The 15,048-nt window shown below is 43.9% G+C and overlaps 2 protein-coding genes across 8 annotated transcripts in view; both read right to left on the reverse strand.

Annotated features, from left to right (window-relative positions):
* The window catches only part of LOC143002019 (uncharacterized), a 92,561-nt gene extending 84,212 nt beyond the window's left edge, over positions 1-8,349 (reverse strand). For 5 of the 7 annotated variants that reach the window (XM_076151938.1, XM_076151934.1, XM_076151937.1 and 2 more), the window contains exon 1: positions 8,034-8,349. In XM_076151938.1, the coding sequence (XP_076008053.1) occupies positions 8,034-8,069 (36 nt within the window). In that variant the 5' untranslated portion in view covers positions 8,070-8,349. The remainder of the gene's footprint in view (positions 1-8,033) is intronic. The other 2 variants (XM_076151940.1, XM_076151936.1) reach the window with 1 other exon arrangement.
* Positions 8,350-9,643: 1,294 nt separating this feature from the next.
* acsl5 (acyl-CoA synthetase long chain family member 5) lies at positions 9,644-15,048 on the reverse strand. The gene is made up of 20 exons (XM_076151963.1): positions 14,893-15,048; positions 14,640-14,751; positions 14,358-14,422; positions 14,153-14,254; positions 13,967-14,066; positions 13,432-13,610; positions 13,268-13,300; positions 13,123-13,174; positions 12,753-12,826; positions 12,515-12,592; positions 12,294-12,428; positions 12,069-12,203; positions 11,884-11,979; positions 11,615-11,687; positions 11,322-11,410; positions 11,043-11,159; positions 10,762-10,905; positions 10,580-10,681; positions 10,145-10,216; positions 9,644-9,811 (listed from the first exon to the last, which is right to left on the reverse strand). The coding sequence occupies exons 1-20, from the start codon at positions 15,046-15,048 to the stop codon at positions 9,674-9,676; spliced, it is 2,052 nt and encodes a 683-aa protein (XP_076008078.1). The 3' UTR covers positions 9,644-9,673.

The raw sequence follows: 15,048 nt of genomic DNA on the forward strand, positions 1-15,048 counted from the left end.
GAACAAAGTGAGAAGAACCCCTAGTGGCAGATCACTATGGAGTGTGTGTGTGTGTGTGTGTGTGTGTGTGTGTGTGTGTGTGTGTGTGTGTGTGTGTGTGTGTGTGTGTGTGTGCGGATTATGCCAGTGTGAGCCAGTTTGCCCTGAACAATTATAACTGCAAAACGCATTGAGGAGCAGAGGGATTGACTATTGTCTTTCTCTATGCACGCAGTCACTTCACACACTTCTACAGTGAGTGTGTGTGATTGTGTGTGGATGTGGTACAGTCGAAGTAAATCATCTCCACGTTTGTCTTGTGTCAGTGTAAACAGAGAGAAACTAGTTACTCTACCATGACGAGCTTTAAAACATCCTGCATGAAAACAAGACTCCAGGCTGACATCTGCTGGCCAAAACATGTCATGACAACAACAATACCATTACTCATTCTTAAAACTCTATTACGATGCAAATGTTTACATAGACAGCAAATTGAGAGTTTTTTTTATTATGAGCTCAGTCGACAACAACCACCTCTCTCTCTCTTTCTCTTCCTTAGCCTAAATTCCATTTTGCACACACACACAAGTACAGTGCCTCAAAACAGTTACATCCATGCGCTCCGGAGGTAACACGATAATTTAATGGGCGACATTCTCTTTCGGACATCCATTACAGGCCTGCTGGAAAAGGGAGTGGCGTCTTAACTCTCTAAGTGCTCCATAGCCATGAATTCTAATGGCGAATGCGAAACAGAAATGGTGGTCGCTGGGAGATAGAGGTAAGTGAAGAGCCATGGTTAGAAATAATTATGGACATCTGAGTAAGTGTGTGAGAGACAAACAGTGAGCAGGTACTTGGTATCGTGCTTTGCTTTGAGACGCACGTTAAAAGGAGGCCGCGTCTATTTATAGCTCTGTGTTTATACTGTGAGATTTACATGTGACATTCCTCGTGGTGGTGAGACGGTCATGTATAAAGGCTGTGCCGCGTGTGTTTGTGCCGCGGAGGGCGTGGACTTTGACCAGAGACCACCTGTGTGTGTGCGCAGCAGACGCATTTTAAAAGGAAGCACAGTAAGGACACACACGGGCATTTATTTTCTCACACACTTGCAAAATCCATTTCATGTCAGATTTTAAGTTTACTCTCTTTGATTCATTGTAAAAGTCGGCATGTCTGTAAAGATCTGCCGTATATTTAAAGAGGGAAAAGGAATTAAAGTATCAGTTGTTGCTCTTACTTCTGCTGCTGTTGCCAAAGGAAATTAACTATTAACCTTTCACGACATAATGAACAGATAATTAACTTTTAACAGCGGCATTTAAAAATCCCACCATATAAATTATAAATAAGTGCTATTTTTAGTATTTAACCTTGCTGGACCCTCTTCAGAGTCAGAATGGTTCATTGATTGACCTTTACGTGTTTATTTGCTTTAGATTTATGCAACATTCAGGGTGGGGAAATGTTCAACCACTTCATTTATTTGTAAGTCATTAATTTTAATCGCACCTTTAATCAGCGCTGTTGGCACAGGCCTAACATTGCGTCACAGCCACCAATACGCCGCAAGTGTGTTTGTGTTTTTTTGTGTGTGTGTGTGTGTGATAATGCATGACTTCCTAGACTGTCATGATCTTTTTGTGCAGTAAGGAAATAAGAAGTTGCAACCAAAATGTGAGAAGGGGAAAAACGTGTGTGTTTTATCGTCACCACACACTCTGTTATCTCTGCTGGTGTAAGGCAAACTCTGATGGAGGATAAAGCAACTTCATATCAACTAGTATAAACAGGGCCTGTGTGTGTGTGTGTGTGTGTGTGTGTGTGTGTGTGTGTGTGTGTGTGTGTGTGTGTGTGTGTGTGTGTGTGTGTGTGTGTGTGTGTGTGTGTGTGTGTGTGTGTGTGTGCGCTGCAGGGTTGAGTTGAGTCTCTGTCTCTCACACTAAATCGCTGTCACGGCTGAAGGAATTAATTAATTTCCCAGTGACACCACGACAATAACGCATTTAGAATAACGTGGGATTCTGACTCAATCTCTTGGCGATCGTAACTTTAAGTGAAGTGCTGGAGGGAAGTACTGTACGTGTGTGAGCCTGTGTGTGTGTGTTGGGCATGTTTCACTATTATTACTAGAGTGTTTGTATGTAGAAGAAGGAGAAAGCTGGAGAAGCCCAAGTGTGTTGGTGATGACGATGAGATCTGATTTGCTAAATTACCCAGAATGCCCCTAAACGCCTTTAAGACAACCTCCCCCCCCCCCGAGCTTTGCTGGGTTGAAAACTTGTGAAGTGTGAGATTTGGGGAAAAGGCCGTGTTGTTGCTCTCTGCATGCTAATCGTCCTGGGAGGAAATGAAGTCTGCATTCAGGAGATCATATTTAGTTGCCAGGTCAGTGCCATGGTAGTGAATGAATTCCCGCGGTGGCGACCCGAACGTGGCCGGATTTCTCCATAACAACCGCGAGGAAGCGCACCCCAGGGCGACACAATCAGCGCTGAAAAACACATTTCACAACCGACAGATGAACACACACACACACACACACACACACACACACACACACACACACACTGAATGCCCACTCAAAGAGGATTTTACTGAGTGAGGCGGAACTACTTTTGCTGTCAATGGCAACGAAACACAAGAAACGACCTTTAATCAAACATTTACAGCAAAGTGAAACACGGGTTACTTGCTCAACCTACCATATAAAAATCCTAAACTTAAAAGGAATGACTGATTATTGATACATCCAACGTATTCAGAATAGGAGAGTAAGTGTGAGTAAGAATGTGTAAGTGTCACAAAAACACACACAGCTTGGAATTTGGACTGCGAGATGATTTATGATTTTTTTTAGCCATTTCCACATCTTGGGGCATCGACTCCTGCCAATCTCCATACCACAGATACCTCTATAACTCATACACACACAGACACACACACATCCTAACATGCAAGAGGCACACACACAGACCCACACAGAGACACACACACACGGCTGCTGACCTTTCAGCTGTTTGAATACTGCAGACATGACAAACAAGCAGAGAATGTCAACTTTTTTTCATCATGCCGCCTGTGGTCATTCAAGTCTTTCTTATTAAACAGAGAATACGCCAGTTTAACAGTCAGATAACAAGTTCTGGTGACACGGAAATTGCGCAACACCGCAAACCAGGCCGGCGTTTTCCTGAATCGCCCCGAATGAAGCAAAGTGTCAGAGGTAAAAGGTTAACGAACGCTCGTAAAAGTAACAATAAGAGGCTCATTTACAGAAGACTTGGAATCTTTCAGGCACACACAGGCTCTTTCTCTCTCTGTGTCCCTCACACACACACACACGAGCGCGCGCACATGCACACGCGCGCACATGGCCATTGAGAAAGAGCAGACCCACACAAACACCAGTCACAAAGAGGAGTTTCCATCCATCCCTGATTTACAATTCGTCTTTGTCTTGGGGGTTCGCGCTCACACAATGCTAATGGCACCAAAAAGGACATGGTTCCACGCCTAAAATGGTCTCATCACCAACCCCACTGAGCTGCGCCGCGCTGAGAAGGAGCGGAGCTGGAAAGTTGGAGGCTGAATCACCGTCTGCTGCGTCTGAGTGGCTTTCTTGTCTCCCCAAATTCCTCCCAGATTCCGCAATGAATCCGACGCCATTTCATTCTATCGAGCATGAATCTGTGATTGGTAATTACTTCCCAAATAACATGATGCCCTAAACTTGTCTTTGTTGCCTGGGCAACAGTCCATTCATCACCACTGGTAGGTATGGGAACAAGTTAGTGCCTTGGGGATTTCAGTGACATAAAAATTCCAGATAAAGGTTCACGGTCATGTCAACAAAATGCTTCCTTAACTTCACCAGAGTTCCAATTTATGTGAGAACTGTAAGAATTCATGAACTTTCCATCAATTCCAAATGAACAGATCTTTTTGAAACTGATGTTTTTCCCCAACAAATTATGCAGAAATTAAGTAATGATTGATAGAGGCAGATTTAGTATTCCTGGGAATGCTATCAACAATAAACTCTCTCTCTCTCTCTCTCTCTCTCTCTCTCTCTCTCTCTCTCTCTCTCTCTCTCTCTCTCTCTCTCTCTCTCTCTCTCTCTCTCTCTCTCTCTCTCTCTCTCTCTCTCTCTCTCTCTCTCTCTCTCTCTCTCTCTCTCTCTCTCTCTCTCTCTCTCTCTCTCTCTCTCTCTCTCTCTCTCTCTCTCTCTCTCTCTCTCTCTCTCTCTCTCTCTCATAAACACCAGATTTATGTGTGTGTGTGTCAGAAAAGGCGTGTCTGTGATTAAATCAGAGCCGCGTCACAAACAAATCGAGCGTGTCTCCGCGTTGCGCCACATCTGCCGACGCCACACAACGCAGCTGTGGCGGCCGGAGCGTATGGCAGTAAAGACAGGCGACGTGACAAAAAAGAGAGAAGAGGAGAAGAAGAAGAAGAAGAAGAAGAAAGTGAGACTAGGAGAGTGACAATGAAGAAGAAGAGGAGGGGAAGTTCCGCTCTCCGGTGAAACCTCTCCTCTGGCAATCACTGACACCCAAAACCAGACACAGAAGGAGAATAAAGGCCGATCCTTCACTTTATCCCGGCCTGTTTTATTCCACATGTAATTTAATATATAACAGCTTTTCCCATATAATCATCCCAAAAAACCCATTATTAAATGATTTGATACTCCTCATCCCAACTTAGCTTCCCGCCTTTTGCCGTGAGCCAAACGACCATCTCTGCAAACCTAACAGTTTCTCTCAGCGCTGACGTAACGTGTTGTATTCTTATTATTATCATCATCATCGTCACTGTTATTATGCCAGTTGAAGAGAAACAAACAACAAACAAAAGTAAAAGTCTTCATTCTGTTGCGTGACCTCATGTCTCTCTCGCTCTCTCTCTGCTGAGTCACACACGGAGAATACACACCCCCCCTGTATGCATGCCATCACCCCAGTGCCACTCAGTGCCTTGCCCCTGCGTGTAGAGTGTGTGAGCATGTGTGTGTGTGTGTGTGTGTGTGTGTGTGTGTGTGTGTGTGTGTGTGTGTGTGTGTGTGTGTGTGTGTGTGTGTGTGTGTGTGTGTGTGTGTGTGTGTGTGTGTGTGTGATGGGAAAAGGGCCTGTGAGGTTTGGAGCCTCGTCATATACTGTATGCCAGAGACAGTGAGATCTTTCTTTTCTAGGTCACTATAGAACTCTGCTCACACACTGGCACTCTTCATTCATTCACTCATTCATTGGTCCGGCCGTCCAGCGTGCAGATGTGCAGACAGTCGCAGACATTTTCTCACTCGCCAGACTGCAAACTCAGAGTTTGTCGGCCTGACTCGAATAACGCCCGAGTCCGAGTTTTCCTGCACTTGCCGCCGTGCGTGTCGCTTCACATTTTGCATCAGTCCGACGCTTTTCAGCCGTTTAATGATGTTAATGTGTCATTGTAAATCTCGCCAATCCAGAGCGGTGGACTCTCCCTTGTTCGCGCGGTCCCTGCCACTGCTTGGTCCACATTGTCCACCGAGGACAGCGCTTTGATTATGACCATCATCTCCGCAATTTCTTTTCTTTCTCCGAAATAATTCCAGGCCTCATGCCTCGTCTGGGATTCTCTCCTAACTGCAGGAACCCAAAGCGTTGTTCGTCAAGTCGGGCTAGAATCTAAATCGAATATCTCACTTTTAAAGAGTTGTACTTTCTAAATAGAGGGTCTTCACTTCTGACTTTGACTCCCGATCAATAGCTGCCATTCATCGATCACAAGTTCATGAACATTGTGTATCTGGCTCAGCTAGTCACAGGCGAGTACACACACAGCCACACTTAAGTCCTGCCTGTGCGGATACAAGTGAGTACACAAACACACACACACACACACACGCGCGCTCCCCCGTGCAGATGATACACCCTAGCTTACGTCTTGTCACATGTCGGTTGCTATGGTCTACCGGCAGCTTCTCTTTGCGGCGTCGGTAATGGTGTCATGATTATAGTTGTACACCTGACACTGACAATGAGTCTTCACAGCACAACATGTCATCTTCTCCGCAAGCAAACATTTACACACACTAACCCGATGACTCCGGGTTACTTTACCGCAGCTGAGGTCATGTTTACTCAGCACACTGAGCTGAAAGCCAGTGGGAGTGGATCAGCCGGCGAGGGCGCCGAGTCAGCTCAACCAGACTCTTCACAATACATTAAGAGCCACGCTGAAAAATCTATTCTTCTATAAATTAATCTAAAAAAATAGAGTGAATATGCCGACTCAGCTTACCTCTTACTTACCACAGGGGTTTTTTTCCCCATGATCCAGAGTTATTAATCATTACAGTACAATATTCCCCCTCTGTGCTGCTTTAACAAGTTTAGATTTAACCCTGAATCTGACAAGGACAATCAATCTGACCTGACCTTAAGCTCCTAAATGAACCATTTATGAGTTCATTGTGAATAGAAAGCGTTTGTTAACAGTATGTTAACATGCACGCAGAGTTGAGTTTCATAATGAGGAATAACTGCATCATCATCAAATGTATTGTTCGGCCACCATCAAACTGGTCAGCATGATATGAATCAGGATAAACAAATCAAGAAATAAGTTAAAACCAGAAGGAAAATAGATGCAAAGATCATTTTCTATCACTTTATGATCAAATCATCCAACCCCACTGCTTCACCACCACCAAGGAACCTTAGAAGCAGTGAGTCTATGCAGTGTCAAGTTATTCAGAAGTTTTATCTTCTTACAGACTGCCCTCACTCATACGCACACACATAATCTCTGGCTGATCAATTTGCTTTGAACCAGGACGTAGGTGGAGTCTTGTGGTGTTTGCTCGGCCACGGTACACCTCCTCCGTTTGTTACCACTGGTTGTTACCTTCCCTTGCCAATACAATCACTGGTCAACCATTAATAGACAGATGGCAGAGCACCAAGCAGGCAGACATGTAGATAAGTTTAAAAAAGGACCGATAACATGCAACACAGCCACAAGAAGACAAGACATCTGGCGTGATCGTTTCAATTCCAAGAATGGAAAACTGGCTAAAGCGTTCTGCAAAGAGTTCAAGTCAACTTCTGAATTATGTCCTCAGCATTACTGTTCTACATTTTAGTCTATATTTGGCTTGATGGATCCAGTTATTGTTGACGTTTATATCACTTCCGCTGCAATCTATGAAAGCAATCTGTCAGACTGAGGGGACACTTGAGCACACAGACATTTGAAGTTTGCAGACTGGTTGTGACATGTTATTAACCGTTTTATATATTGATGGGTAAACAAGCTGGAGCCTGCTACATGTTTTAAGGCTTTTCTCACATGGTTAGGGTGCCGTTATGTGGACGTTCCTGGGCTGTAGAATTGGCAGCACAGGGAGTTTTGGGTTCAGTGTTAGCAGAAAAATTCCAAATTTTTGAGGGCCACTTTCAAACGCACCACTGATGCCATCCTGAAGATCTGCGACAGTATCCACAGGGTGTGATCGTACATTCCAATGATTTGATGTCACAAATGACTTTTAGATAATGGATTTTGAAGGCTGATATACATTGATATCAATATGAAGACAAATTCACTGATACCAGATCCACTGATCTTTGTTTTTAGCATGTATACATACATAACATAGCTAAGACAACGGTTTTTGGCAGGAATACTATCAAATGTGGTGACTGAATGATGAGGCAACTGCAGTTAAAGCGTATAATTGAAGATGACAGTAAGTAAATATAAGATGGCAGCATATTGGGACATTTATTTAAAAAATAATTTTAAATTTATGTTGCAGCTGTCGTGAAATATTTTCTGAAATATATGTCTGCATTCCTGATGATTTAATGTTCGTTGTACTTCCAAGTAAAGTTTGAAAGAGACACCAACAACTTTTTAACCCGCAATCGGTCACGCAACGTCACGTAGGTTCACAAGCTCGACTCAAACAAACCGACGCAAGCGAGCAGCTGTTACGAGAAAGCGGACAACAAGTTTGTTTGTTGTTAATCACGAGAAGTTAGCAACCAAGATGCGGCTCTTACCTGCTCTTGTTGGTCACCTGTGGCGGAAGAAGCCATGTTGGAGGCGTCTGCTACCGGCTCACAGGTAGCGTTTAACCGGAGCTCACTGGAAGGGGGCGACTTCAATCCACAGGCTCACTCGACTATGACGAAGTGTCGAAACTTCTCCGAGGAGGCGTCATCTGTTCGAGGCTCCAACAAATGTGCTTCACGGAGGGTTTGCGGTGGCAGTCGTAGCGGCCCCGACAGCGCTGTGAGGGACAGAAAGAGGAGAAAGCGGCGTATTGTCCCGCTTGAAAGTTCAGGTGCAGCTTCGGTGGGAGTGAACTGCCATTAAACCGAAGTTCTAAAAGCCGACACAGGGTGGCGGTGTTGTGCGCTTTATCCTCACCAGTTTGACTCCTTTGATAGAAAGGGAAATATACATTGATATAATTAAATGCAATCTGTGATTGTGTATTAAATCGCATGCACATACTAAATCATGCAAAAAAATGTTTTATAATCTTTAAATGTAGTTACAATTCATTGTTTTGTCTTTGTGATTGACACATTTAAATGTATTCCCCAAGTTATTTTTTGATAAACACACTTCACATTTTCCTCTATCTCAGCTGCTATTAAACTCAAATTATGTAACTTACTTTATATATAGGGTGAATGGTACAGCTGAATGCCGTATCAAAGGACTTGTCAGAGCCTGCTGTGATTGTATTCCAACACATGAGAGTGGCGTTGACTCGACAGATGTGCTTTAGCTGGACGGAATTTGCATAGCAGTCCACTGAACAGTTTCACATGCCGTACTCTACTAACTCTAATCCTCAGTGTAGACCTGTTTGCATATTTTAAGATGAATATAAAAAGGTGTGTAAAACTACTCTGACATGCTGCCAGAGTTCAGAAAGCTGTGTCAACTGTGTGGCTTCAAAAGAATGACAACACAAATGACTGCTTAAACACCACCTTTGTCATTTCTAAGTGCAGTTTTATTGGCTGACAGTGTTGATTTAAATTGCATGTTACCCAGTGCACTGTAGTTTTATTTGAATCATATACACATGTGCAACAAAGCCTTATAGTGGTTTGAAATCTCTGATCTTTGCATATTCATTAGTAATAGTACATCATGACAGTAACACTATAGGAATCACCAAGGATGATTTTAAGTCACTTGTGCTTATTTAACTAATGTACAAGCTACAAAATTAAGACCATTTCCTTCCATTTGCTCAGATTGAGACTTTCACCAGAAACGGAAGAAAACTAAACTTCCAAAAACTCTTTCCCAAGTGGGGCTGCTACACAAGTCTTGAAATGCTGTTGAATGTATGAACCTTTGACTGGTTGTAGCCAAAGAGTCTGTCCAACTCATATTTCAGCAGTCTGTCCAGCTGACCCCAGTCTGAACTGCAAATTTTTGTTGAGAAGAAAGATGAATTTAACAGAAGCCCAGTCTGAGATTACTCCAGGCCTGTAGCACAATTGTCATATTGAAAGGCATGAAAACACAGATCTCTCTTTATGCAGTTTTGAACCTCTGTTCACTGCCTTTTGTGATATATAAAAGGAAGGAACTACACAAGGGTTGGATTCACGATTTTTTTAATGAATCATCAGACATCATGGCCATAAGACGACTTGGTGGGGTCGTTAATCCATTAATGAATGTTGCTGTAAAGTTTTTCGATCTGTGGCTGGAAGAGAACCTTCAGCTCAGCCCTCTTAGCCTTGAGCGTGGGAGTCAACAGGCCATTTTCAATGGTGAACTGTTCTGGATGGAGATGGACATCTTTCACCTGCATGAAGGAGGTAAAAAGTACAGCTGGTCATGTCTTTGGCTGATTTGATTCAGTGCAAGGCTAAAGTTCATATGAATAAGGGTAGTCATCCATTTAAAAGTCAGTGGTGCAGCACGGTTGATTGTTCATTACATGCATTCAGTATCTTGCATCTTAAAAAGTTGCCCAATCTGTGGATTTTCAGGTTGGACCCTTATTGAGGAGAGCAACCAAGCAAATCATGCATTCCTTGGGTGGTAGATCATCTTACCAACATGTGTTTTGGCACATGTTCCCTATTAGAAATATTTGTGAGGGACTAGTATAACATTTTTACGGGGGTCAAATCACCTGTTCAAAGGATTTGAGTCCTGCTTCTTTGCCCAGTTTGGTCATGTCTGAGAGAATAGCTTTCTTAATTTCCTGCAAACAAAGGTTATTGTTAAAAACATTACAATGCACTCGAAGAAGGAGAACACCCTTTTATTATCTCAGACTGAGAAATTTCTCTTCCAAACATGCACTTTACATTTCATGCAGTTTATACATACATACGACACATTTTAAAGTTTTGTGCTCCCCTCCTACACGCACGTGCATCAGAGGGGGGCATCGCAGGGCCGGTGGAGCAGGTTGGGGTTCAGTGATGTGCTCAAGGGCACCTCGGCAGTGCCCTGGAGGCAACTCTGCCTGTCCACGCATTTTGGTCCACAAGGGACTTGAACTCAACCATTGTTGAAGCCATTTTAGTTTAAGTTGAATATGCAGACGTGTTAATATTCCTACCGTGTTTTTGCAGAGTTCTTCAATGGAGCCTTGGCACCCAAGTGTCTTGGCCAACTTTGGCAGCTCGTCGGGATCAGGTACCACAATGGCTAAAAGGCAGGACTATAGACAACAAACAAAACAAACAGAACTCAGGAATTGTTTGTGTACTGTATAAACACTGCTAAAGGATGATGATTTACCTGGAGGCTGTCACCATGAACAAACACTTGGGAAACAGGTCCACTTCGTCCATAGACATTCTCTATCTTCTCAGGCGCAATGTACTCCCCTTGAGCCAGCTTAAAGATATTCTTCTTGCGGTCAATAATCTTCAGAACTCCACTCTAAGACACAACATTTTCAGTCAGATTGCAGTTTTCTCATTTAGTCAGGTCAATGAACATGAGTCAAGATTACTGCAGGGAGTGATGCATCATATTAGCATGTTATTCTCTTGAGCATTTGACTGCCCCTTTCTTACAGGCAGCCATTTTCCAATGTCTCCTGTATGGAGCCAGCCATCCTCATCCAAGGCCTCTGCAGTCCTCTCTGGGTCTTTCAAGTATCCCTTGAATACATTCTTACCCTTGATGCAGACCTGCAAACAACGACAAGCAGATTACATGCCATTTCCCATAACTAACAAAGATTGACATAAAGGAAGTTGTAGTTGCTCCACTATTTGTTCTTCTGGACAAGCCACTATTTGAATATTGCACCATGAATGTAAACAAGTTGACCTCATGCAGAATTGACGTACCTCCCCCTCTCCGTTGGAGGCAAAGTAGTTCATTTCTTCAACATCCAGCAACTTCACGTAATTACAAGGCAAAGGTACCCCAACGTGCCCTGCACAGAATGTTACCTTTGCTCATCAAATCACCTTTACCACACTTATCATACATCCTGAGCTCCACCTTCCAGATCATTCATCATCAGTACATGAGCTCATTTAGCAAGCCAGTAATAATTACTCTGCATTATAATCAAGTTGAGGTGATTTCACGATGGAATAGATGCAGGACATTAGGGTTCTTATTGAATTATACATACCTGAGGTGGCGTCCCCTGGCATGGTGAAGGTGCAGCCAGCAGTGCACTCCGTTTGGCCATACGCCTCAAAGATCTAAAAATATACTACTTAAATTAGAGGTCAGCGTGACCAGATTAACATCACATAAACAAAAATAAGTATACTAACTGCAATTGCTCACTCCCAAAGAAGAGTCACAGTATCAGCAGAGACTTGCAGAGTTAAGTGGTCAAGTGAGGTCAGTAGAAACCCCAAAATGTAATTCTTTCATTCAGCTTAGCTAAGTTACCTGGCAACCCAGAGAAGCCCTGAGGAAGTTGAGCACAGGGGGCGATATGGGTGCTGCTCCTGTCACCATGAGCCGCACGCGTCCACCCAGACTGGCCTAGAGGCAGCATAGTTAAAGCACATGTCCCCCATTTATTGAGCCTCTTGATCCATGGTTTCATTCACTTTAGTTCAAAGATGTCATACCTGGACTTTGTGGAAGATGAGCTTGTCCCATATGCTGTTATTCCTTATGATGCCCTCCTTCACTTCAGCATATTTCCTGTCCACAGCAAAGTTCAGCAGCCATTTCTTGAAAGGCGTTGCAGCTTCACTCTGAACCTAAAAAAACCCCAAATACACTGGATGTGTGGTTGATGGTGGGGCAGAGTTGGATGGAGGACGTTCTGTGTCCAAACACCGGTCACTCACTTTATCATAGACGCGGTTGAGGAGTCGTGGCACTACTGGGAAAATAGTGGGCTGCAGGGCTTTCATGTCATCTGGCAACAATCGGATGTCACCCTGAAAGAATCCCACTTTGGCCCCAGCCCCATAAACCGCCGTCTGCAAAAAACCCCAAAACATTAAGAAATTCTCTGAGAAAAAAAAACACCCTCATAAGAGATCCAAGAAGGAAACCCAAGCCTCACCTGTACAACTCTCTCAAACATGTGGGCTAGTGGCAGAAATGAAATGCTGACGTCATCGACATTTGGAACTACAGAGGTCTGCGGGATGCACAGAAGCTCCATTAACAAAGACGCACTCAATACTTTAGGACATCCTGCTATACAACATGAATAGACAGTAAACGTCTGTTCAGAGTCAGCCAACCGTCTTCACATCAGACGTAAAAACGACAAGATGATTCAGAGCCGCTCGGTGTACCTCAAAGGTTTTGAGCACACCCGCCGCATCGGAGACCACATTCTCATGGGTCAGCATTGCTCCCTTGGGGTTTCCTGAGAAACAAGCGAAACATGCAACACATTACATTACATTACATTACAATCATTTGGCAGACGCTTTTATCCAAAGCGACTTACATTACATTACCACCCTTCGCAGAGGGGGGAGCAATTGAGGGTTCGGTGCCTTGCTCAGGGGCACCTCGGCAGGGGCTCGAACCGGCGACCCTACGGTTCCCAAGCGAAAGCACTACCCACTGAGCCACTGCCAACACGTGTAAAATGCCCAAGGATTTTAATTGAAAAAAGGGTCAAGGTCCAACATAATGCCAAGACAGTAAGATGATCACCTGTAGTGCCACTGGTGAAGCATATGATGCTGAGGTCCTCTGGCTTTGGTGGCTGGAGAATTAGCACAGTATTATTGTTAAATTCATTCTAATGAATCTGAAACTTTAAGGATTAAACTTAAATTAAATGTTGGCACAAACTTACAACTGGAGGTTGCGGGTTGTTTTCTCCCAAAACCTGAAAAATACTTTGTCATCTTATTTTCTGATAGACGTTGCAAAGAAGTTTAAAATATTATTAATTCTTGTTGCATTTATAAATCTTAGTGCTGGCTTTCATTCCAAAACGTGCGGGTCCAGATGTGTTACCTCCACAGCCGCCATAGACAAGACGTCTACCCCACACTTGGACCCTCGCTCCACCAGCTCAGAGCCGAATGCGTCCATGATGACAATTGTTTTGAGGACCGGAGACTCTCCTTTCTCTCGGTTCTGCAGGAGTGTCTCTGCTTTGCTCTGATTGTCACAAAGCACTGTGGAGATCTCCGCTGTAAACAAGAGGACATGTGCAGCGTTAAGGAAGGGCAGAAGCTGTCCAGCAGTGGTGCTACTAACAGGAATGAGCCAACACACACACACACACACATCTTAATGATTTGCCTCTACTGTGACGCATCTGCAGTAGGCAACTATTGATAGTCAGCCCTATTTTGGTGGCCAGTCTTTGTCTTCTGATAGACTAGTCTAGTATTGATGACTCAGAGCAAAATGAAGCAGTCGGGGTGGGAGAGTAAATGAATCAGAGGAGATTAGAGTACAAGCTACCACAGATCCCCATGGAACCTGAGATACTGGACCTGGCTTTGTAATTAACAGCATTAAGGTGCAGAGAGTCTCCAATTACCTCGGTCGATAATGAACACAAGCGCCTCAGGACCCAGGGTGTCATACAAGGGAACTGCTACCATGGAGTATGTGTAACAAGCCAATTCACCAATAATCCACTGTGAACAGCCAATGAGACAACATCAGCAAAGTCAGAGCAAAAGGAGTTCTGTGCAAAAGAAAAACACTGTAAATATCAGATTACCTCAGGCCTGTTCTGTGCAAAGATGCCAATGAATGTGTCCGAGTTAGGCTTCAGACCCCGATGGAGCAGCCCCGACCCAAGATGCTCCGCTCTGTCAGCCACCTTCATAGAGGCAAAAGCAAAAAAGAAACAAGTCACTACCGGATCAGAAACGCAACTCTGCTTTTCCATGTTGAATGCGTTCACTATTATAATGTATGTGTACCTGTTTGTACTTCAGCCACTGGTAGGGCTTCCCCTTTTTCCTGTAGCCCAAGCATCGTCCGTTCCCTGGAAATGAGAAACGGAGTCGTTTACGAATAGTAAAGCTTGCAAGCAGCACAGCGTCAGAAGCAGCGCTTATTCCAGTTTCAAATCACTATTTAAACAAAATGCAGGTATAAAGTGTCAGAGGTACACTATGACAATGCCGGATAAAATCGGAATCTTATTTGTTTTGTTTGTTTCTGTTGTGAATTTCAAAGTTGATGCATTGAATTTTGATCACCTGAGACTTTCATCCCTCTCTGAAAAACCTCATAGAGCGTCTTGGCTTCCTCAAAGTAAAATGACATCAGGTTGTTGTTGTCCTCCAGCAGAGCCGCCTTCCTTGCTCCATCCTGTGGTGAGAAATCGTCACAAAAGCTTGAGAATCCAAAAGGTAATCTCATGTTTAACAAGTTATAAATTGTATTGCAGCAAATATTTGGTCCATGAATGGGAATTGTCAAGTCAGCGTTCCACAGCTTAATGCGTCTCACCTTGATGCCCACAGTTTGGCAGTTGAGATCAGAGGGGGATCGGAGGGGACTTGGTCGCGTGTTAAGGTACAAGAGCGCCGCGGCTCCCAGTGCAAACAGGGAGATGATGGCCGAGGTTGGAAGAGGGGAGAACAGCAACTGGGAAATGAACTCCAT

The sequence above is a fragment of the Genypterus blacodes genome, unplaced genomic scaffold (assembly GCF_046128005.1).
Source record: "Genypterus blacodes isolate CSIRO-AG114 ecotype Tasmania unplaced genomic scaffold, CSIRO-AGI_Gbla_v1 ptg000055l_1, whole genome shotgun sequence".
NCBI lineage: Eukaryota > Metazoa > Chordata > Actinopteri > Ophidiiformes > Ophidiidae > Genypterus > Genypterus blacodes.